Source organism: Diorhabda carinulata, chromosome 7 (assembly GCF_026250575.1).
Source record: "Diorhabda carinulata isolate Delta chromosome 7, icDioCari1.1, whole genome shotgun sequence".
Classification (NCBI taxonomy): domain Eukaryota; kingdom Metazoa; phylum Arthropoda; class Insecta; order Coleoptera; family Chrysomelidae; genus Diorhabda; species Diorhabda carinulata.
In genome coordinates, this window is record NC_079466.1 from 5,940,853 (window position 1) to 5,965,960 (window position 25,108).

Below are 25,108 nucleotides of genomic sequence, written 5' to 3' on the forward strand. Positions count from 1 at the left end.
TACTAGACTAAATCTTAAAATTAATTGAATGAAGATAAAAAATCACTGCATTGTGTTTTGTTTTTGTATGTGTAATTGGAAAGCGAATAATGAAACATCGATTTGTGTAAATTAGAAAAAATTCCCGTTTGTGCACAGATATAATTCAAATAATAAAGGATGTATTTTTATTGAGCTTTATATTCATTTCTTTAAAATGTGGGAACTATTTTATGCAAAGTATCGTTGTTCAAAATTAGAATGCATTTTGCATTTGTAAACTAATATAACTGACAACATTGTGTAAGACATTTATAACCTCAAACTCATAAAAATAACCTAGTTAAATAGATAAATTTAATATCAAATTTGAAGTGTGTATTAAGTTAACGTATGTTCCTAATTCAAATTTTAGTTTGAGATTATTTTCTAGATTTATGATATTTATGAGAAGAATGAATAGAAATGTTTAACTCGAATTCAAGATGCTAAAACTTTCAAATACCTTATTAATTCAACAATGGACAATTCAGATTAACCGAAGACTTTTGTCAAAAGTTGAGTTAAAGACTAATGATGTTGTGTTATTCAACCAAAATTATTTAAGAGATGAATACACCAATATTACGGAAAAAGTTTGTAGCTATATAGGCAAAAATATATACTTAAGGGATTATCATCCCCTAAGCCTAGTAAGACAACGAATAGTTAACTATTTCTACAATACTTATGTTAACAGAAGAGGAAATCCCATTTTTTCTATTCATGATAATCTATCACCAGTGGTTAATGTTAACCAAAATTTTGATAGTTTACTGATTCCAAAAAATCACCCATCTCGGAGTAAAAGTGATTGCTATTACATAAATAAAATATATATGTTAAGGGCACATATGACAGCTCACCAAAGCGAGTTAATCCAATCTGGTTTAAATAATTTTTTAATTATAGGGGATGTATATAGAAGGGATGAAATTGACAGTACCCATTATCCTGTGTTTCACCAAGTAGATGCTGTTCGTTTAAGAAGTAGGGAGGAAATTTTCTTGAAAAATGAAAATTTAAATATTTTTGAAGAAGGAAATAATACATCCTTCACAGGTAATATAGCAGTTGTTCTTTTTATATCCATAATTACAATTTTTTACTAAATAAATGAAAAATAACTGAATTTTGTATTATTGTATCTATAATGATGTCTGCGTATCACTGATATCATTCTTGTAATGAAACCTTAATATTTCTATTTATTTACTGATTAATAACAAGGGTTAGAACTTGATCCATGTAAAGTTTTTCAGGAATTTCTACAAAGAATATTTTTTACAAAATTCACAGAACTTTTGTGATAAAATTTAAATGGAGGAGACATATAATGACATTATAACATAACAGTCTACATAATTTTACTACCAAAAATTGAAGATTAAGGGGATAAAATATTTTAGAATATGTGTTTTTGTAAATATTTCACGATTCTCACCCTTTGAACCAAAGACCCAAAAATAAAAAAATATTTAATTATTACAAAGTTCATTTAATTCAAAAACAATCAAAAATTGTGATGTAATTATTTTTTATAATGTCAAAGAAAAATCAGCTTGTTTAAGCATGACGCCATAGTTCGGTTTAAAATTGAAGCACCAAAATTTTTCCAAATTTTCTTCAACTATTGCAAATTACACTTGAATGTCAAATAAAAGTTTTCATCCTGTGGTATAGGTTATCTGCTATAAAAAGTTTCAGATAACTAGAGAAATTCCACACTAGATAGTGCTAATGGCCAAAATGCAAAAAAATTTTATTGGCGTTATAAAACATGTGAACTTGTTAATAGTTAAATAATTTTATTTTTTTTTTTTGGTCTTTGGTTCAGAGTTTCAGAATCATAAAATGTGTTTAAAAATTCTTTATCCACTTCAATTTTTGGTAGTAAAATTATGCCTATTGTAATGTCATTATATGTCTCCTCTATTTAATTTTTATTTGCAAAAGTTTAGTTAATTTTGTGAAAAATATTCGTGGTAGAAATCTGTGGATAACTTCTCGCAGATTAGAACTATTTGCATTTTCTAAAGCAGAATATGGAAGCACCTTAGTGTGCACATAATCACTTCTGTTGTACCTATTTTAACTATGAATTCTCACAAACAAACGATTTCTTTCAGAAAAAAAATTGTAGTGAAAGGATATTGTGATTAGTATTATATTTGTTTGTGCATTGCAATAAGTTGTTGAGTTTGTGTTTGGTAAATATATAAATAAATACTACATTATACTATGTTCAGAAGTGGTTTCCACCCTATTTTTGGTCATTAAAAGTCGAAAAATTGGGTTGGGGGGTTTTGTGCACATTGAGACTTTCAATCAGCTTGCTTCAAACTATCATTGTGCCAAGTTTCAGAAAAATTGGCTGGTACCCAATATCCATAAGGATTGAGCGGGGTCCTTTCCATACACTAAATAAATAATTTTGAACTTCACGCATATTACAAAGAAAGTATAAAGAAAAGGAATCCTAATTAATGTTTTTTGTAAATTTCTAAATATTTATCAATTTTATAAATCTACTTTGGATATTATAGTGATTTGAAACTGATAAACAAATTGAAAATATTTAGCATTAGTGTTTGCAACAACAATAATATAAGGAATTGAGTGGCCACTTTTAGCGAAACATCCTGATTTACACTTGCAATTTAAATTATGAAAATTTAATGGTTTTTTAATATTGTAGGAAACCAGGAAAAACAAGCTTGTCATACTTTAGAAGCAGTGAAGCTAGTAGAATATGAATTAAAAGAAACTTTGTTTGCCCTTGCCAAACAATTGTTTGGAAAAAATGTGAAATGTCGTTGGGTAGACACAACTTTCCCTTTCACACAGCCTTCTTGGGAGCTGGAAGTCTTCCACAATGATCAATGGATTGAGGTAATACAAAGGTTTACATTATTATTTATGTCCCGAAAATACTTTATCCTAGTCTTTTTATTTGAGCATGTTTTTCTAATGGAATATGTATGCAATTAACTTGATCAAACATTAGAGTATGACAGAGCCAAGTATTTCAATGTATTCAGTATAGAAATACAATATATTTTTAAAATATATAGATCAAAAATAACCAGTAGATTTTTTATTCTAACTTACTATTGGTTAAAACAGTAATATATGACAAGAAGTAACATTCAAACAGTGCTTTGTCCATAAATTTCATAATATGAATATTTGACAAATATCTTTATTCCTCTCTGTTATCTGCTCATGAATCTTTATCTTGATTCAGCTAAACTGTGCTTCCAATGAAAGTGAGTTTTCTTCAACATCCATTTTGATTCAATCCGTGCTTAGTCCAACTGACTTCAGAGTTAGTTCAGTGTGAATGTTTGTTGTATCAACAGTTTAATTAATGTTATTATAAAGTTAGTATTGTCAAATGTTCGTGTAGGCGATCACAATGTTAGAAGCAACAAAAAACAAATAACTGGCAGTAAAAGAGCTGCAGCAACAACTAAAAGGTATAGAGCACCCAAAAGACCCCTAATTTTTGAACCTTGCAAACATAATAAGAATGAATTAAATTCAGGAATAGAGACCTAAAAGACTTTAGAACGCATTTTTTGAAAAGCCAGTTAAGGCTAGGCAAGAAGTAATATTTATATATCTAGTGCCTTGTTCTAATTGTAACGCTGTCTACATAGGGCAGACATAACAGTATTTAGAAATTATACTAAAACATCATCAATACAATAAAAAAATAAAACATAAAGTTTCAAAAATTCTTGAAACGGTATAGAATAAATGAAAAAGAGAATTTTTAGAAATGGTTCCCATACCGGGTATCCCAATAAGAATGACTCTCGCCCATATCTCGGGAACGGTTTATAGTACAACTTCGGAAAAAAAAATTTATAACAAAAGTGACCTCGAGAAAAACCTCCAAATAAGACGTGGGGGAAGCGGGGGAAAAACGCCTGTAAGTCCAGTTCTACTTAACCTATCTATGCAAACTCAGTCTTTTTGAAGAGAACTGCTTTCTACCAAAGTGAGAGTTATAATTTCGAAACAACCTAATGAGTAACGTATACGCTAGAGGGCGCTATTTATTTATTTTTTTAAATCTAGCTATCCTTTAAAAATGTTGAATGAAAACATGCAGTTTTAATTAAGGAATATAAAAGTAGACCAAATTAGCGAAAATTAGAATAGTGAAAAACGCATGTCGATATCTTTTTCGTATTACGAGATATCCTTAGAAATGTGTAAATTTTAAGCATTTTCCTTTAAACATAAATTACTCCGGGTTGAGTGAACGGATTTTAATAGGTTTTGACTCCTCAAAATTGTCTTTCCTTGTTCTTTCAATAATAGTTCCAATTATTATATTAATATTATTTATGCTGTCACCGGGAAACTGCGTTATGGAAGTTAAAATGGAAATATAACTTAAGGTACCTCGCTTGTGACGACCTAAATGTTCAAATTGTCGCCCAACATTATCGATACAAGCGTTTATTCTTTGAAGAGTAGATTGAACATTCGTAATCCGGCCCCAGAGATAAAAATCTAAGACGGTCAAGTCTGGTGACCTGTGTAAGTGGTAATCCATCCCTTATAAAATTTAGGTAGCGTTCCCCGTTAATTCCGTTGTCAAGAATAAAACCATCTACAATACCACACCATACATTCACCGACCATCGCCCCTAATACTCAACTTCTTCCATCCAGAGTGGATTATTCTGTGACCAATAGTGCATATTATGCCGGTTAACCGTACCATCACTACTAAATGTAGCTTCGTCTGACCACAAAATACGTGACAGTAATTGAGGGTCGTCATATACTATATGTGGTAACCTTCTGTCGTAATCACGATCAACCAATTGTTGATGTAGTACTATATGATATGGATGAAATCTAAATGAAATTTAATGTCCTATTAAATATCTTTCCGGAATGATATGATAAATAAATTATTATGTTAACATATAACCATGCCCACAAATAATATTATGCGGGTATATTTTGTTTAAGAAACATCTTTTTACATCATAATTTACCTGTGTCCTGTCAAAATATATTGAATGATGGTTCTGCTTATTCCCAAGTCTCTACTTATTGCTCTAATACTTAAATGTGGGTTAAATTGCACATATGCCAAAACATTTATTGTGTTTTCCTCTGAACGACTTCTGCCGTGTCTTCTAAATATAGAATTACATTTCCAGTAGTTCTTAAACGGTGGATCTGCTACCGAGATAACGTCTTAGGGAATATACCATAGCCGCAACAATTGCATTTCTCACATATTCAAAGTAAATGCCTATCATCAAATATTTCTTCGTTTGTAAGAATCACCTTAAATATAACTTTTAAGTAAATTTTATATCGAATTTAATGCACACAAATCGCAATGACACGTAAATGAACAAATTACTAGGTTTATTAATTTGACACAAGACATATCTTTTTGTTTTGTTTTCTTCATGGCCCACCACTTTATTATATTTATTATTATATTCTATTATTAATAGAGCAAGGAAAGACAATTTTGAGGAGTTAAAAAATGTTAAAATCCGTTCAGACAGCCCGGAGTAATTTATGTTTAATGGAAAATGCTTAAAATTTACACATTTCTTAGGATATCTCGTAATACGAAAAAGATATTGAACGTTTTCGTTATTCTGTTGCTAATTTGGTCTACTTTTATATTCCTTAATTAAAACTGCATGTTCCCATTCAACATTTTTTAAGAATAGCTAGATTTAAAAAAAAAATAAATAAATAACGCCCTCTAGCGTATACGTATACTTATTAGAATGTTTCGAAATTATAACTTACATTGGTAGAAAGGAGCTCTCTTTAAAAAGACTGAGTTTGCATAGATAGGTTAAGTAGAACTGGACTTACAGGCGTTTTTTCATAATAAAGTTCCCGCTTCCCCCCACGTCTTATTTGAAGAGATAGACTAAAACTTTTTTTTTTTTTTCGAAGCTGTACTATAAACGGTTCCCGAGATATGGCCGAGAGCCATTCTTATTGGGACACCCGGTAGATAAGAACGAGAAAAACGTCAATTGACCTAAAAAATTTAAGTAAAATTCATAGTTCTATTTTATAAATTTTAATCTATTATTTATTTCTTATATTTTTTCGAATTTTTGAAAAATAAAATGAAGTGCCGTTATTCAAAGAAGAAAACAACTACTTTTCTGGCTAATACCGCGGCAAATATTGAATCACATCTCCTCTGAAGTATCAACAACTCTAACGACTCGCAATTGCAAGGAGAGGGTTGTAACCACTGATTAGTTTCAATATTTTTTCGTCTCATCAGAGCAGCGTAATAACCTCTCGTTCGGAGTCTCTAATCTGAACCGAATATAACACCAGCGAGCGCTGCTATTTGGTTTATGTAACTAAACATTCGCCGGTAGACGCTATTTGGCGCCATTTTACATACATTATAATAGTAAATTTTCAATCGTTGAAGTTGATGAGTTTTTCATACCTGACTCGCCTGAGTAATGTCATGGTCCACCTCGTAGTCATTGCGAGACCCCATGTTATGGCTGACAGATATGCTGGTTAAAATTTCAGGTGTTTAGTTACCTGTTACTAGCGCCGCGATTTTAGCATCTTATGGTAATAAAAGATTAGTCATTCGCTGATAATTGGTCAGTTTATATACATATTTAGTCAATTTTATTCAATATTAGATAAAATTTAATAAGTTGCTTTTGTTGTAATGTGCATGGTTTGGGCCTGTCAATTATAATGGGATAGTGAAAACTTCTCTATGAACCAAACGAATGGCAGATGTCGGAAAATATCATTAGAATTAAACAAATATGCAAATATTATTTGACTGGTTATAGAAATTGTTTTACACTAGATAAAAACAATTTGTAAAATTAAATTTAAAAAAAAAGTTATATCCTACCTATCTCTACTAGCTATTGTAATGATCTAACTCAGTCCAATATGTTTCCCTACGAGTTCAGGAGTCTTTTTAGCTTTAGTATATCTGATACTGGATCCTCAACTTCGAGTCCTTACACACTTCTAGAATTTCTTCAATGTATTCTTTTATTTTAATTAATCGTTTAGAGTCACTTAATCACTATGTTTCTGAGACTCCTCGTTTGGTTCTCTCGTCGCTACTTCTACACTCGATTTTTCTTTTTTTGGTAACTCCCTGTTTGTATTTCCTATTACTACTAAAAGTTTGTCATTTATTTTCGTAACTAACTGTTTGGTTTTCCGATTACTACTAATACACTCGAATCTTTTTATTAATTTTCGTAACTAACTTTCTTTTTGTTTTTTTTGGTTTTATAGTTTTTTTAACGATTGTTACATTTTTCATTATGTTCTTATACGATGTCCGTTTTTTGTAATATAATGAAAGTACACTCTCGTAATGTTTTCTTTCTTATTTATATAATGACAAGGTTACAAAAATTGAAAATGTGAGATTCAACATTAATTTATAGATCATATATCATTATGTTATTTTAAAACTAAATGTCGATTCCTTCTTCTGTATAATTAATTCTGTGTACTTACAAAAACATTATTTAACATTATTATAAGGTTCCTCACTCTCTTAATTTTGCTAAAACAAGTATTTCATTACAACATATTTACAGTGTATATCAGTAAAAAATATTAATTTTGTAATTACGTACCTAGTTAAATCATTGACCAATAAAAAATATTCTCCTCGGTCAGTTTTGAAAACATCTATTATTTATAAAATTGTGAATTTAAGTTAGGTAACCTAACCTGAAAAATTAAGAAATTCTGGTTTTAATTTTAGGATTTCCTTACTATACAAAATAGATAAAGTACTTAATTCCAGGTAATACTCTTAATGCATCCGTCACGAGTTGTATTATGTACTCGGACTACTTTTTCGTTTACCTGGAATATCCCTACCTCGAGTTGACGCATCCTTATTTCAAGGGATTAAAAGTCGTTATAGCGCACCCTTTATTTCACAGTTTCCATTATCATCAATAAATAAAATACTATGTGGATCTTGAAAGTAAAAAACTAGTTTCTTTTGTTGTTATTTCATACATTGAAGTTTCGTTTTCAATTGGCTTTGTAAACTTAATGTTTCCTTATTTCCTTTATTCTACGATTCGTAATGTGAATAAGCATTTTCATCATAACACAGTTTAGACTATCGGAGAAACTTATGCATAAATTTGTTTTTCTTTTTACAAATTGTTCAGTGAATGGGAATTCAACAGTGCTGAACTACCTTGAAGATCTTTATGTTCAATTTTTAGAAACGAAAGTTTTTATAATTTTTAATCGGCTCAAAGTATGCATGTTACAATAAAGACCGTTTTTTAATTTTTTTAATTGACCAAATATTTACATAAGCTAACCAATTTTCAGCAAATACTTCTTAATCGCGCATAGGTACAATTTTTTATTATTTTCGCAAATGAGGTGCTAAAATTTTATAAATGACTTCAAAAAACTTGAACCCCCACTAAAAATTTTTCTATTGGTGACTAATAAATAAAAACCACTTACTTTGTATGGTCAATTGACATTCCACTCATGAGACGTATGATTTCTAATTATTTTTTAGGTTCTTGGTTGTGGTATTATGCAGCAAGCCATTTTAAACAATGGTGGAGTCACCGATAAAATTGGTTGGGCGTTCGGTCTAGGCCTAGAACGTATTGCAATGTGCCTTTACAAAATTCCAGATATTCGTCTATTTTGGTCAACCGATTCTGGATTTTTAAACCAATTCAAAAATAAAAACGTCGATGATAGTATTATCTATACTCCAGTTAGTCAATATCCACAATGTAAAAATGATTTGAGTTTCTGGATTCCTCCTGGAGAATTCTCCAGCAACGACTTCTACGATTTGGCAAGAAATATTGGAGGTGATTTAATAGAACAAATAGAATTAATCGATGAGTTTACACATAAAAAAACGGGAAAAATTAGTCATTGCTATAGGATTACTTACAGACATATGGAAAAGACACTCACTCAGGAGGAAGTGAATGCTGTTCATAAAAATATTGCCAATAAAGTTGAAGAAATTGGAGGTACTGTTCGATAAGATAAGTGTAAAATAATGTTGTAAATGAGGTTTCTGTCATAATTATAGTTTTTTTTATTATTAAAGATCAATTAGAACTCCAGACATTATTAATTTTCAACCTCTTATCGGCCATTACAAAATACTAAGTCTAAAATAAAAATCAAACTCTAATTACTGTCTATAGTAAGTAATTTTACTTATACTTATATATATATATATATATATATATATATATATATATATATATATATATATATATATATATATATAGTTTTTTATTGGGAACGTGGCAATGAAACACCAAAGTGGACTAACTTTAATATATTTTCCAAACTTTCGAATACTTATGTATTCATGGTCTGGGAAATAATTAATTAAGATTGCCGGTGATTTTTGATATTATTAAAGCTTTTCAAAATTTTAAACTCGTAGAATTCAATATTCAAATTGACGTTGATTTTTTTTTATCTGTGAAAGTTTGCAAATAATGTGACGTGCCATTAAACATTCTAAATATCTGGGATATTATTGGGCAATTTATTGATTGGAGTTTTATCTTTTACTTTAGTAAAAATATATTGAATATTAAGTGTTTGACTATATGCTATTTTAATATTGTGGTGTTTAAAGATTCCAGAAAGTTTAAGGAGTAACTGATTTTATTTCAAACTTTTTTATGAAAACATGCAGTAAATTTACAATAATTTAGAATTTTTTTTATTCATCTTTGTTTCGATTTTGCTCTCAGTACAAATTTTTCTAATTGTTTAGTCAATGCGAATAATTCTTGACTAGCATAAAGTAATCTTTGACAATTGATCCGACCTATCTCTATCTCACACTATTTTGTTTTATATAGTTGGTAGCCATCATCATCATTTAACTACAAAGAACCCAAATCCCTCTGAAAATAACAACAGGTTAGGTGGGCCCAGGTCAGCTGTAAATAGGTTTCTTTGGAAGTCAGGACAGGAAAGCAACCGCTAAGTCGAGAAAAGCAGTCCAGAGAGTCAGAGTCAGAGAGCAACGTACACGCAAGTCGCTTTAAGTCAAAAAAACGCCACGAAAGATTGTAAATTCATTTTGTTTATTTAGAAATTGTCAGAATTGTAAAATTTGAAGCAAAATGGACACTGTAAAGTCTCAAATGGAAATGTTAAGTGAAGACAGTCAGAGGAAGTCAATTTTATGTCAGGGGAATGTCAGTTTTATGTTAGGGGAATGTCAATTTTATATCATGGCGATTTAAACTGAACCTAGCACTTAATAATAAGGATTTGCACGAAATTGTAACAGGTGCAAAGCCCAAACCAGCAGATCAGAAGGAAACGTTTCAGCTTGGATAAAGAAAGATGTCAACGCTCAAACGTTAATAGGTTTAAATGTAAAGAGTAAGATTGCGAACAAAAATGCAAATTGTAAGACAGCTAAAGGCATGATTGATAAATTAGTTAGTTTATATGGTACAAAGACTGCTGTAACTTTAGAAACGTCCAGAATCAAATTCTTTACCTTTGAGTATGATGAAAACAAGTCAGCAATAAAAAATTGTATGGAAAGTTTGGATTTGGCAGAAGAAGTGTCAACTGAAAATAATCCTATATTGGAAAGTTGGCAACATAAGGAAACGACGACAAATACAAAGGGCAGCACCAGCAAAGTTCTCATGGCAAAACGCGAGAAACAAGTCGGAAACATTGAGATGGAGGCTTTTGACGGTCAGAAGTGGTATCCAGTGGTACTTGGAAGATGTGATCTACGTACCAAATATTAACTTTAATCTTTTCTCAGCAAGTCAGATGCTAGACAAGGAACATGTACAGAAGGCAAACGAAAAAGAGTCAATATTCTATAGTCAAGACAAGTCTGATGGTCGAGTCGATCAAAGTGTGGCACGAGAGACTCGCCCATCAAAATGTACAGTATTTGAGAGACATACTGAAAAGGAAAGGAATAAAATATGGTTATGACTGGAATAATTATTTGCGCCCAGGATGCGCGTATGGTAAGCAACATCGATCCTCACACCTAAACAACCCCAAGACAGCCCAACAGCCATTAGATCTTGTGCATATCGACACTGGCGAGATGAACATCCCGTCGCTACGAGGCGCCAAATATTGGCTCATGTTTAAAGATGAAGAAGAAGACGAGAACCAAGCGACAATGAGAATAGGAAACCACAGCCAGCAGAAGAGCCAGGAAGGAGAATTTTGCGAGACCGTCGAACTTTGCAACCTCCACAGAGACTGAGAGATTGCATACTTGACTCCCGTCGTGGAGGAAAGAGTGCAAAAGTAGAAACAGAAGACATTCCGATGAGCGAGGCATTCAAAGATGAGAAGTGGAGACAAGCAACGCAGGAGGAGTACGACTGGCTTATAGAAATGAAAACTTGGAAACTGGTGACTGTCCAGAAGGAGTGAAACCAATCACTTGTCGTTGGGTACTTCTAGAGAAAGCAGACGGAAGATACAAGGCCAGACTCATGACAAGGGGATTTGAACAGAAGGAGGGAGTGGACTACGAGGAAACCTTATGCCCAGAAGCCCGCCAGGCATCGATTCGCCTACTCTTAAGCCACGCAGCATCAGAGAAAATGAAGTTGGTATCATTCGATGGGAAAACGGCGTTCTTGTATGGAAATCTGGAGCAAGTCATTTACATGAACCAGCCTGAAGGGTTCGACGACGAATCAGGGAGAGTTTGCAAGTTGGATAGGAGTCTCTACGGACTCAAACAAGTTCCAAGGATGTGGAACGAGAGGGTCAGCGCTCATTTTGAAAAGAAGATAGGCCAGATCAACACAGATGATGACCCATGTATTGACTATAACAAGGACAAGAGCATTATGCTTTCACTCTTCGTGGATGATGGATTGGTAGCTGGGAAAGTTGAAGAAGAAATATACAAACTTTTAGGCGAGGTAAGCAAATAATTTCAGATCACATACAATGAGAAAACACAAGACAAGTTAACGTATTTGGGCAAGGAAATCAAGATCGACCAGAATGGCATCTTCGTGAATCAGCCTCGTTACACGAAGAATATATATGCATAATGCAACAGTAATCTCCAGTTATTGTTCTACCTTACCCTTATTCAAAAAATCAGTCAAGAGGCAATTCCAAAAAACTGAAGCAAGAACTTTTCCAGCAGATTTTTGGACACGAAACTTCTTAGGTCTTGGAGAACCAGAGTGTCGCCATTCCATCGATTGTTGATTTGTTTCTGGATCGTAGAAATGTATCCAAGTCTCATCTGTAGTAACAATTCGGTTTAAGAAGTCTACATCGTTTTCAAATCGAGCACAGATCGAACGCGATGCTTCTACCCTTGCACATTCAAACATTTGGGGATCCATTTTGTAGCAATTTTTCTTATGTCTAAATTGATGTAAACTATATAATGAATGCGTTCGTATGAAATATTCAATGCTTAAGATATCCGTTTTAGCCCAATTCAACGCTATGATAAAATCATGTCATGAACTGCATCGATATTTCCGGGGACTGATACAGAAACTGGCCTTCCCGATCGGTCATCATCTTCAATGGAAAATTTACTTCTTTTGAAGCTTGCAGTCCAATTTTTCACGGTCGCATACGAAGGACATTGATCACCAAGGGTATTAAGCATATTTTCCTAAATCTGCTTACCTCTTAACTCTTCTAAATGCAGGCACTTGATGATGGCTCGATACTCCAATTCTTCGATCTTCACAATTTCGGTGGACATCTTTTTTCTTTCAATGGTTTACTTTTTTGACGTCAAACTTTACACTGACACTTCTAATAAGTTATTGTTCGTTGCTATGGTAACGCAATATTTTGTTTATGCATGCAACTGGTCTAGGCTGACTAGATATCAATACATCAATCGCAGTGTGTACTGGGCCTTAGTGGAATGCAACGACAGAATTCAGTGGGGAAAAATCAGATTTCGATCTCGACATTGATGAAGATGTAGATTCTAATGATTTTTCTATATTTTCAATAAAATATTATATAATAAGAAGAAATTTTAGTACGTATTGATTTTTTTCCATATTGCCTACAATTAATTTGAAAAAAAAACAATAGCTTTTCCAAAAAAAAAATGTAGAAAGAAACTTATCCTGCAACTTAATATTTTTTATTTTCTTCTATCTCCATCACAGACTAAAATAATGGTAATTTTTGAAAATCAAATTGAAGTTTTTCTTGAATCAACAACTATACTTACAAATACTTGTAAAAAAATCAACCTTTTTGCTTATAACTTATACTTTGGTGAAAAATTGCCTCCACCGACTGGGCTATTTATTAGAGCAACTGTTTTTCACTAGTCACCTGATTTCAGATTTTAATTTATTGATTTAGATACGAAAATTGATTTCATTACCCACAAATTTAAGAAAATTAATAAACGAGAAGTTAAGTCGTAATATTATTTATTAGCTTGTGTTGGTAAATATTCTACAATAATAAAAAAACCAATTCTTTACATTGACCATATTAAAAAAAATTTACTAAATTGTAATATACATTAATATTACAACGACCCGTTTTACATATAAATTATAGCAGAGTTACAGCAATTCCAATGACTTCAAAAACATTTATTGGTCCACTGTTAAATAAATACAATTTGCAATTGAACATATTCTGAAGTTCATTCTTATAAAGTTACAATAGAAATTAAATATGTACATTATTGTACAAAAAGCGCAATTTAATAACATAACAATAACTTTTTAATATTATGTATCCATTTATATTTTGGGACGCTTGCACATCAAATTTGTTTGCGTGAATACTTAAATTACATGAAATAACTTAATATATAAATTTGAATTACAATGTGAATTGTAATTTGAATAATTTATAAAAAAAATTCTGTTTTCAATTTAATTGTCTCCCTTCTTATTTCAAATAGATCAAATGTTCAGGCTCATCACAACCAACATTTTAATACATAGATTCAAAAGCTCGCCTTAATCACCTGGTAAAGTGATTATTGAATCAACTAAATAGTAATAAAAAATCCAATAAGCTTTCAGAATTCCAAGATAGGTGAAATTGTTGAACTTTGAATTTCATAAAACAATTATTATCTTCAACTAACTCATACGCCATTCCCTCCAATTTTTTCTGGGCAAATTTTACAGTCAGTTACTCGACTTCTTATTATAGTCTAAATATTGCTGAATACATTTTTTACCACTACTCCAATACTTGCAATCACTAACAATAACCAAGTTATCATCTTCAAAGGTCGAAGGTAAACTGTTTACTTTCACTGTGTACCTTGTTTGATTATCAAAACATGCGGAATCGTGAGTTTTCTGTACTGGTAGAGTAAATAGTATGTTCAGTATGAATAATACCAATACAACGATTCCAGAAATTCCAACTTAGTCTAAATATTAATCTTCAGAGATCCAAGGTAAACTTGTTACTTTTAGTGTTCAAATATACCTCGTTTAGTTATTGAAACTTGTGGAATTGTTAGTGTTAATGTAGTGGTAGAGTAAATAGTGTGTTCAGTATGAATATCACCAATGCAACGGTTGTAGACTATAATAAGTAGAGTAACATGAAGATATTTTGTATTAGAAAGTTGCATGTTTGAAACCATAAAGTTGTAAGAAGATACATATATGTAACAGTTTGTAACTTTTCGATAACATATTTAACATTCTTTTGCTGTGATTGAATATATATTTAGTCTTATAATCTTACTTTTTCAATGTTTCTTAATGAATTAGAATTGCTTGAAGCCCTGCATATTACATACAATTTCCTACTTTCGAAATAATTAAATTGATTATCATACAATTTTTTAAACTTCAGTCATTTCAAATTTATTTTTGTAGGAGCCGTTCCAGCTTAAGAACAAATAAATTATTTCTTGCATTAATATTATAATTGTAATGAAATATTTTATTTTAATTTAAAAATGAGAAGAAGTAAATTTTAAAAGACTAAAGATTAATTGAGAATAATAAAATTTCAGAGTCACAAATAAGAACACCACTCAAGTTAAAAAATTAATTATATTTTTAGAGAATAATTCAATACAGACACATTAACATCAGGACTAATTACAAAAATAAAAAATGCATATAACTCATTATTAACAAAAAATATACAATTAATTTAGGTATACAAAAATGATCTAATGAAGTAAGTACATTCAACAAAATTTCTTTACAAAAAGAATAAGTTACTAATAATAGATCAACAGCCTCATACATTTATAACTAGTTTTACTTAATAATTACAATAACTACAAAACGAAAATGAGTTATTAAGAATTCTTACTTTATTAGTTTTTTTTCTTTTTTTGTATCGAATTTATTTTTTTTGTTTCGCGTCAATATTCCTTTACAATCAGCACAAAATTTTAATATGCCCTTGATGCATGCACATTATAAAATACTGTATATTATTTACAGTAGCCACGAAAAAATGAAATATCAAAATCAGGAACCAGCAATTTGTATCAAAATCGCACACTTTTTGACAGTATTTTTAATTCTTTTAACCATCAAGGATCCCTAACACATATTGTTTTAATTAAAAACTCATATTTAAGACAAACTTCACAATTAAATATTTTCTTCACCATTCCGGAATATCGATAAATAATTATTTTTCAACTTATATATGTTATAGCAAGTTGAAGGAAAGTTTGTAAGTTACGTAAAATTAAATTTAAGTGCTATTTTAATTAAAATATTTGATTCTCATACTTTCAACTAAAAAAACTCACTTAAATCAATAACGGTCAAGTACTTTTTGACTACGTATCTAAATTAAAATTTCTGTTTTTTAATCTTTAATTGTGCAATTATCAAATCGTGAAAATGAACCAAGAATTCATTAGAAATGTACAAATTAGAATATGAATTGTACAAATATTTGCAGCAAAGCTAGGCAATATAGAAAAAATATCAGTTTCGATTACAGTCATAACAGTGTAATTTAAATAGGACATTTCAATCAATTGTAATAAAAACTTTACCAGAGTAAAGTAGGAAAGGGTCAGTGAGAGTTTGTATGTTCTTGTACATATTTCAAAGTGTCATAAGCAGAAATATTGGTATTTTAAAAAAGTTAATCTATATAAAAAAATGGAAACGTTCAAATAATATTTTAGGTTAGACATCAACAATTAATTATTTATTTGTGCTCATGATACTATTTCCATAAAATTTGATATTGTTTATCTGAAAGAGGTGGATTATTCATTTCCATTCTATTTATTTTTTAGATCCACTCTATGTCCAAGGCATAATCGACGTAATAATCTTTTTTAAGGTTAATTATTTATGACATGTTTTGTAAGGAATAACTTTTTGAATCTAATTAAATATCATTTAGAAATTCGTGGCTCGTACTTTTAATTTTACTAGCCTCTTTAGTTTTCGAAATCTCTGCCAACTGATGTAACCAAAATGTAATTTACTTTTATAGAACTTTCCATATTCATTGGGGCAGCAAAGAGTTACAGGTGTCTGGAAGACGACCGCGAACAAAAAAAACTGAACAAAATAAGTGAAAAATGTTCATAGTGATTTTCTTGATTGGATAGTTCCATCAAAAATTCCCTCAACAAATTACAATTGCCAAAGATATTGACTTATCACCTGAGTACACGATCTACAACTATACGATTCCTCACTTTTTAAATGAAGCTTAATGTAAAATATGAAATTTGATTGTGACTCATTATTACAGGTAGTAAAGCTTTCTTTTAGCTAGGCATGGAAATTATCAAGTTTTAGGTAGTATTTCCTTGGATCTACAATGGGGCCATCCATAATTACGTCACACGAATTTTAGGACTTTTGATCCCCTTCCTCGTCCTTGTCAAATGTTGTCACATTTTTAAAATCCCCCTCCTGATGTGTTAAATAATCTAATCAAATCAACATCAATCAACTGAGAAAACTATGACAGTCACTCAGCAAAAAATAATCGTCAAGTAAACATTAGGAATATATTTCATTCACTGCGCCAGCGCATGTGGTAACAGTTGTCAAGTCTCGCTAACAACCTACGCACAGAACAGTAAAAAAGCAAGCGACGACTCGCCGACAACTAAACCTATTTAAACCCTCCCCATTCAAAATTCTCGTGAATTTTAGTGTCTCACTCGTATCACAACGCCGTTCCAAGTTAAATGAGAGATAATCTCATAGCGAGAATGTTTTTATTCACATCTAAATTTCACGTTTTAGTATTTTGAAGTTCAATATATGAAGTTACAAAACTTTGATCTCTCCATTAACATGCTACGTAATGTATGGATTACCCAAGTCATACATTTTCCAAAATGCTGCAAAAACATGAAAACTCTCTAAATTATGTAATGTAGATATTATAACAACGTGCTACAGTTTCAAATCAAGTTTAGACACCTAGATTGACGTCGCACGGTAAGTTTTCCATAATGTAATAACTAAGAATGATTAATTATTACTTGAATATTATTCTGCACTTGTTGTAATCATGTAGTTATATTCATTTGGTCAGAAGATATCGCCATTTTTGTAGTAACTAAAATCAGTCAACTTTGAATTTTGTAAATCCGTCCGGGGGACAAATTTACGATCTTCGTTTTATGTTTTTCTGACTGTTTAGAATTCGTTTGAGTAAAAACAAAAAAATCTCAACCTTTTGGTTATTTGTAAATCAATCAATTAATACAAAGGGCTTTATACTCCACAAGGATGTGGAGTATAAAGTTGCATCAAAACCTCATTGTGTTCTCCAGGTCTACATAAGGACTACGTTAAATCTAATCTTTCACCTGCGAATTGTGTTACTTCAAAATTTTGAAGAAAACACGATTTTTCTCGATGAGTTTTATAATATGGCCTAATACTATTCGGTATTCGACGATTAACTTACCAGCTAGCTTTTCAAAATGAAATTTAACATCCATTTTGAACTGAAACCAAGGCTGCTGACAAAAAGTGGGTTAGATTATTTTTTTAAACCCCACTTACGAGTGATGACTAGTACATTATTTTTTAAAGTATTTTGATCATTTCATTTCAACTATCAAAACTTCATACTTGATAGGTATTATTCCGACACTAGAAAGGCAGAGGTTATTGACTATTCAAGAGAAGTTAGAGCATCCATAGTTTGCCTCCCTCTACATTCAAAAGATAAATTGTAACCTTTATGTTTCGTCTGAAGACATAAGCAAAACCTATAGAAATTTGACTGGCTTCTAAACAAAACAGAATTATATGAATATTACAAGTATTCAAAGCACGACGTTATAGATAAACAACTTGAAAAACAGTCAGAGCTGCCGAGAAAGGAAGGCAACAAGAATTGTCTACTTGAAGTTGGAATTATTGAAGATGAAGTACAGCCTGAAACATCGTTGGGGAAACCTTCCAAAAAATCAAGAAACGTAACTCTCGAGGATGAAATAGAAGTTCCTTTAATGTCCATAAATGATATGTGTAGTCGATGGAGATTCGATATGTTCTATCTATGGAAAGCGACAAAAAGAAAAATGAAAACAGTGTAATTAATGCTTTAACTGGAACCATAAATTTTCTTATTCATTAACATCGATTGAAATTTATATTTGCTATTTTAGTCTGGATAGTTAATACCTACAAAAATTAATTGAATAATAATATATATGTTATAACAGAGTTTAGATAAATTTTAAAAAAAATCAGTGAGTAAATAGAAGAGACGGAGTTAGGACACCTTTAATTTTTATTTTCTTCTTTCGTTTAGGAAAAAATTATTTAATAAATTATTACTAACAAAACTGTTACATATGGCGTAGAGCTTTTTGTTATTTTTAACTCCCGTCAAATTTCTACAATAACATCTTGTTAAGGGGGACGATATTTTTACAATATTATATAATGTGTTCTATTTACTTGCAAACTAGTGCTCTCAATCCGCAAAATGGCTTAAACTTTTTTCTATTTACATGAGGCTATGTTCTCTAATAAATAATCAATTAAGGAAATAATCATCCTCAGAGAAATACGGTAAATAAATTTTATTGTATTTAGTAGTTTATTGTTCAATCCTCAGTTTTAAAATACAAGCCCTTCTTTTATTAACAACTTTCCCGCATGTTTTATTTTCTTGGGAAACTGAAAACTTGAGATAGTAGAATATCCATTTTTCTTGATTGTGAAGTAATCAGATTTGAAAAAGATCGAGGTAGCATCACAAAGTCAACAATTTTGAACCAAGAAGCAAATAATGAATAGCACAGAAAATTTACATTTATTAAGGAATTTTACCGGTTTCCATTTGTTCAAGATTCTATTGTTATAGGGCATATTGTATATCAGAAGATCCAAATAGGGAATAAAAAAATCTATATATAGAAAGTGTACGAATTCAATTTTCATTTTGATACTTATTTGGCCAATAGCACGTGTTTTAAGATGTGCATATAAAGGAGCATACAAGGGGTTTATCAAAAAATTAGTGCAGACTTAATTTAGAAATCTAAATTAAGTTCAAACGAGTAATCCTTAGTAGTGATCGCCATTATGAACACATTAAGATTAGAAAGTGAATTCAAACTTTTTTCTGCTTTGAAAAATAATTTCGGTTAGAGAAAATATTTCATTGTCTAAAAGGGCAAAATTGATTAAAATCAACATTTAAAAATCTAACACTTAGAATAAATTGATATAAAATAATGTGCCTACCGCCTTTTCAAATTCTAATATACAATTTTCAAGTATACAAGGATCAAAAGAATTCAAAATTAATTCCATTGGTTAGAAAATATTAAGGTACTTCAATTTCTATTTACAATGTAGCGATATTTTGTTTCAACAAAAAAATACAGAAGCATATCGATTTCAATGAATAACAAATTGTTTTAATATCCTGAGAGGGCGCAAGAGAAATAGCAGTGAACAAAAAATAGTAGCTGGACGTTCTATTTTTCAACATTCAAAATTTCAGCTAAATAAAAATTAAGTACATTAATTTCTAGTGCTGATGTGTAATCCAAATAATAGTACTGCTTTATGTACACGTTTTTGCAAATCCAACATAAAGTAGATGTAACCCTTCAAAGGATTAAACTGAGAATCATTACTTTCAGACCACCACATTTTACCTATAGTTTTGGTATTGGAAAATTGGAACGATTACAGTACAATAAAGAGATATATTGAAGTTTAATATCGTGATATATATCTAATTTATTACAAGAGCGCTTATTGCATAGGAAGTCTGAAAAAACCATTTATATTATCTCTCCTGTGAATTCGAGCAACAGCATAATATATCGACCTGGAGAACGGTACACAAATAAAACACTATAACAAATACACAAACTTAGGAATGAGAATAACACAAGATGGAACACTGGACACAAATAAGGAGAGAAATATACAGGAGAGGAAAGGTAAATCTATCACGAATGAAATATTATGGAACCAAATATCAAAAGCCAATAAAAACGAATATATAACACTATCCTTAAAAGTATTGTCACATATGGTAGCGAAGTGTGATAGATCAAACAATTAACGGAAAAAATGTTAATGACGAACGAAATGACATAATAAGGAATATAATGGGAGTCTTTAATGATCCTTACCCTGTAAAGCTACCTGTATGTGAGATATTTGAAGAAATAAAGTCCTCAATTTACCCCTTTGAATAATTATATCTCCCTTAATCAGTTTAAACAATGTAATGCAATACCCTTATTTTCAAACTTATATCAGCTCTAGATAGTAATGTACATTCACCTTGTATATTAATACGATTGAGTATACATACTATTCGTTGCTTGCATTTTATTTATACCTATATCTATATAACTTGGGGAATTGAAAATTTAAATAAAAATATTGGAGTGAATAATTGGAAGACTATAAAAATTTGTATGAATTTCTTAATTTAAATATATCAGAATATCTTTTAAAAATGAATAGTGATTATCATTTGACTATAGATCTTACTAAATTGTTTTGTTTTTCAAAACCATACATTTTTACGTGTGGCTAAGATATCCTTTGTAAACATTTAATTTACCGCCTTTTGCTTATATAGAATAATATTAATAACATTTAAAAAAAATCTGTAACCGTTACTTAGAAATTCCAATATAGTACTTGATACACAGTTGGAGAAATTTCAGATCACTGCCATTAATATATTAACATTTTGGAAACAGCTCATGTTGAAATGAAGCTTCTCTATCAAGCAAAGCCATTGAAGTCAATTTGATTAGCTTAAAATATTAATATACTGTTCACACTTTCTACTATACATGATTTGTTTTAATTTACATATGTTTGGATACACCTATTTAAAATTTATGACAGATTAGGTGTTTTTATGATGAATTTCAAGCAACCCTACAAGGTAATTGATGAATGTACTTTCTAAAAGATATTTGTTATGAATGGACGGTGAAAATCGAAAATATATAATTTATGATAGTTAGTTAGTTAATTGGTATTGGTGACACAAAAAACTTACTAACATGGTCTCCTATATTTTCTATCCACTGTAATTTTAAATATTATCATACACATATTCAGTTAGGTACTTACGTTTTCAAATATAAAAATATTTCTTATTTTATGCCAAACATCCATATTTTTTATTTTTTTTGTACTTTTTTCTAAGATATTTTTTTTTTATTTTTTGCCTATCCAGAAGCCGAAAAATTTCAAAGCAGAGAAAAACAAACAAACAAGTTCTTTTTCCACACTTCTTTGCATGTGATACATGAATTCTAGTTTCTATATTACATAAATCATAACTTAACACCGAAATCATGCAGGCATATTTATATATATGCTGAGTTTTTTTTGTGTAATGCAACACCCTGTAATTCAAAACTGATTCCTCATCCCGCAATCCCCAAGGAGAGCAGGCACCAAACCGATCATCACGTTACTTCCATTATGATGTTATTTTTCCGAACTATATTTTTGGACTTATTATTACTGGACACAGGCCCTCCAGTGGCTTCTGCATCTATTTTATTTGTTTCTGAATCATTTGTCAATGGAATATCCAGTATGTTGGCACTGAAACAAGAAGTTTTTTTACATTTCAATCATCACTAACAAAGGAGTCAATAAACATATTGATTTAGAAAGAATACTTCAACGTTATATTTGTTAAATATAATTTATTACAAAAATATAGCAGAAGGTGATTGCCTTCCGGTAAAAGCAATTGTTCATCATAGTTTCATCACTCTTGAAAAGATTAATAAAATTAAATCTCAAATAGTTTTTTCAAATTTCAGTCCATACGTGAAAATAACAAACCCCATTTAATATATATTAACATTTTTTTAAATGAGTTTTGCTAAGTCAAAATATGTTACATTTCCGTTTGTAGCATAATGTATTTTCTCGAAAAACAAAACGAAATGCTCCCTGGCTTCTAATTAAATACATACCAAAGGGGGCCTTAAGATTGTTTATTAAAATAAAGCTGTGATTAGTTATTGTGTAATATTATTTATTCTATGTGGTAGAGGTTTGGGGAAGCAAATATCGTATTCTCTTGGATAGCTAAGATAATACACAAACTACTTGTACATGTTTCACTATTAATGTGATCTTCTTCAAATTAGCCAGAATCAGATTAGTTTATATAGAGCCTATATAGGTAATGTGAAACAATTAAGAATTTATAAATTCTTATTTGTTTCTTATATTATGAAAATTTATAATGGCTTCTTTTGAAATGTTACCTGATGATTTTGCACAACCGTTTCAAAAAGATGAGATGCTTAAATTATCTTTGAAAAATAAAGGAAATGTATCAGTGTACAAATTTGAAATAATATTTCACCTCTTACGAACTTATTGCCCAAAATATGATTCCAATGTTCCATAAGAATCCACTTTCGTTATTCAAAACAGTGTTTCTTTTATTTGCACAGTTTTAACGTAAAGGTTAATTAATCAGTTTTGGTTTCAACTTTGATCATTCGAGCTTTATGACCCTTAAGATGTTGTGTTCTTTCAGTGTCTTGCGGTTTTTATTTTTATTTATATTTTATAAGTTTGTTCAATTTTTCTTCACTCAAACTATTCATATAGAACAAAAAATTAATTAACATTTATCCGAACATTAAACTAAAACAAACTCGAATATTCTAGCTGCTTCCGAGGTCACAAATTGAAAGAAGAACACGAAATAACTAGATAATGTAACTCAACAGATCCACTAGATAACTTAAACGAAGAGTATGGCTATATCAGAATAAACATATTTTTCTCCAACCATCAAAAAATGTTGACATTTTTGTACTATTTTCGGTCTTCGTTAATTTAGAGAAATACACCATAAGAACTCTCTCCGCATAGTTTTGCACATTTTTTGCTTTACACCAATCCATGAATCGCTGATATGCAAGTTCATAAACTTGGCGAGATTTAGGTGGCAAAAGATTTAGATATATTGCTTTGGCACTTTCCAATATATCCGCAGGTATATTTTCATCGATTTGTAACATTCCTTGCTGAATTTAATAGTAGTAGGTTGTAATGTATAAACGGTATTATCCAAATGAAATAGTTTAGAGAAGAAAGATTATGAGATCTTGCAGGCCAATCAATAGAGTCATGTAGAAGCATGTACACCTGATTATTAAAACTCTTTCCCAGGTGTGAAGAATCACGAACTTGATGAAAATTATTAAAAAGAGGCACGTCCCGACCCTTTTATTGAAATCTGAGTGTTATTCATCCTCCACCTACTAGGTTAAGGCTATGAGGGTGAAAAAAGCTGAATTTTGACTCACATTCAAGTTAAAAAGTGATAGTATAAAAGAGTACAACTATCACGCATTCATTGTCTTCATTTAGATGCATGATAGACTGATTTGAAATAAAAGATAGTAATTACCATTGTTAGTTAGACATTGTTTAAAAATTTGAAAACGTTTTGGTTGATGATCAAAAATTTGCAGCTTGCATTGTCCATTACAAATACACTATTTGCAAGTTCAATGAGTCAGTTTTTCCATAAAAGTTTAAATCCAACTCTCTACTTAATTAATATATCTACTTAATTCATGTTACATTAAATGTTAAGGGTTAGACTATTGTTAGTGTTCTGATGGCTAAATTGTCACAGACGAAAGTAATCCGTAGAATCTTTTGATATGTCATGTTATTTTTTTTTATTTCTAGTATGCAAAATTTTAATCCTTAAGCTTTTTCATATCTCTTGGAATTTTATTAAAATTGATGGCAATTCTTTCAATACTGCTGTCGATACCATGTTCAATGATCTATAAATAAACATTGTAAAAATTTTTTTGGCACATATCTTCTTGACATTATTACATCATAAATTCATTAAAAAGATATTTTAATCTGTCCTTATATCTCGGGAGATTTGAGGACAGATTAAAGGATAAAATTTCTCTATTTATGACCTTCATGGATTAATTTCTTTGACCAGTTATGTTCATACATGCAGTCGATGATTTTAAATTGATTTACAATATTGTTTCTACTAGAATCTATGATTTGAAATTTATTCAAAATTTTGTAATGTTTAGCTTTATATATTCGATAATATAAGATTGGTACAGCAGCTCTAGCAACAAGCCTAGTGCAAATGCAAAGTACATTTACATAATCATCAAACTTCATGGTTTTTGTTATTTCTGCTAAGATTCAAATCCCAAGTAGAAGATATATCACTATATATTAGTAGTTGATTTTGAAAGGTGCAACTAAATGATTAGGAATTATCAATTTTTCATTCATATCATCATGTAGCAACTGTTAAATTAGTAACTTAGGTTTCAAAAAATTAATCAACTTTAATAAAACCGCTGCTTGAAAAGAAAATGAATTAAATTGCTGTTGTATTGTTGATGTTTGAAAATATTGTATTTCTAATTCTAATGCGATAATCTTGATGTGTCAATGAAGGTCTGAGCATAAACCCCTCATAGACTACCCTAGTTTCATTCACGTTTAATTTTTTCATCGGAAAAAATACATTCCAAAAACCTTCAGAATGAACGGGGTCGAACTAGCCCTCAAGTTAGTTA

The 25,108-nt window shown here is 30.4% G+C and overlaps 2 protein-coding genes across 3 annotated transcripts in view; one reads left to right on the top strand and one right to left on the bottom strand.

Annotated features, from left to right (window-relative positions):
• On the top strand, positions 1–16,433 carry LOC130896723 (probable phenylalanine--tRNA ligase, mitochondrial). 2 transcript variants are annotated; one of them, XM_057805002.1, is made up of 5 exons: positions 1–353; positions 413–1,080; positions 2,717–2,910; positions 8,591–9,065; positions 16,319–16,433. In XM_057805002.1, the coding sequence occupies exons 2-5, from the start codon at positions 465–467 to the stop codon at positions 16,378–16,380; spliced, it is 1,347 nt and encodes a 448-aa protein (XP_057660985.1). In that variant the 5' UTR covers positions 1–353; positions 413–464; the 3' UTR covers positions 16,381–16,433. The 2 variants fall into 2 exon arrangements, with proteins under 2 accessions (XP_057660985.1, XP_057660986.1); XM_057805003.1 differs by having other exon boundaries at positions 1–282.
• LOC130896722 (enhancer of polycomb homolog 1) overlaps positions 15,375–25,108 on the bottom strand; it is a 26,098-nt gene continuing 16,364 nt past the window's right edge. Inside the window, exon 10 of the mRNA XM_057805001.1 lies at positions 15,375–22,109. Coding sequence (XP_057660984.1) covers positions 21,968–22,109 — 142 coding nt within the window. The 3' untranslated portion in view covers positions 15,375–21,967. The remainder of the gene's footprint in view (positions 22,110–25,108) is intronic.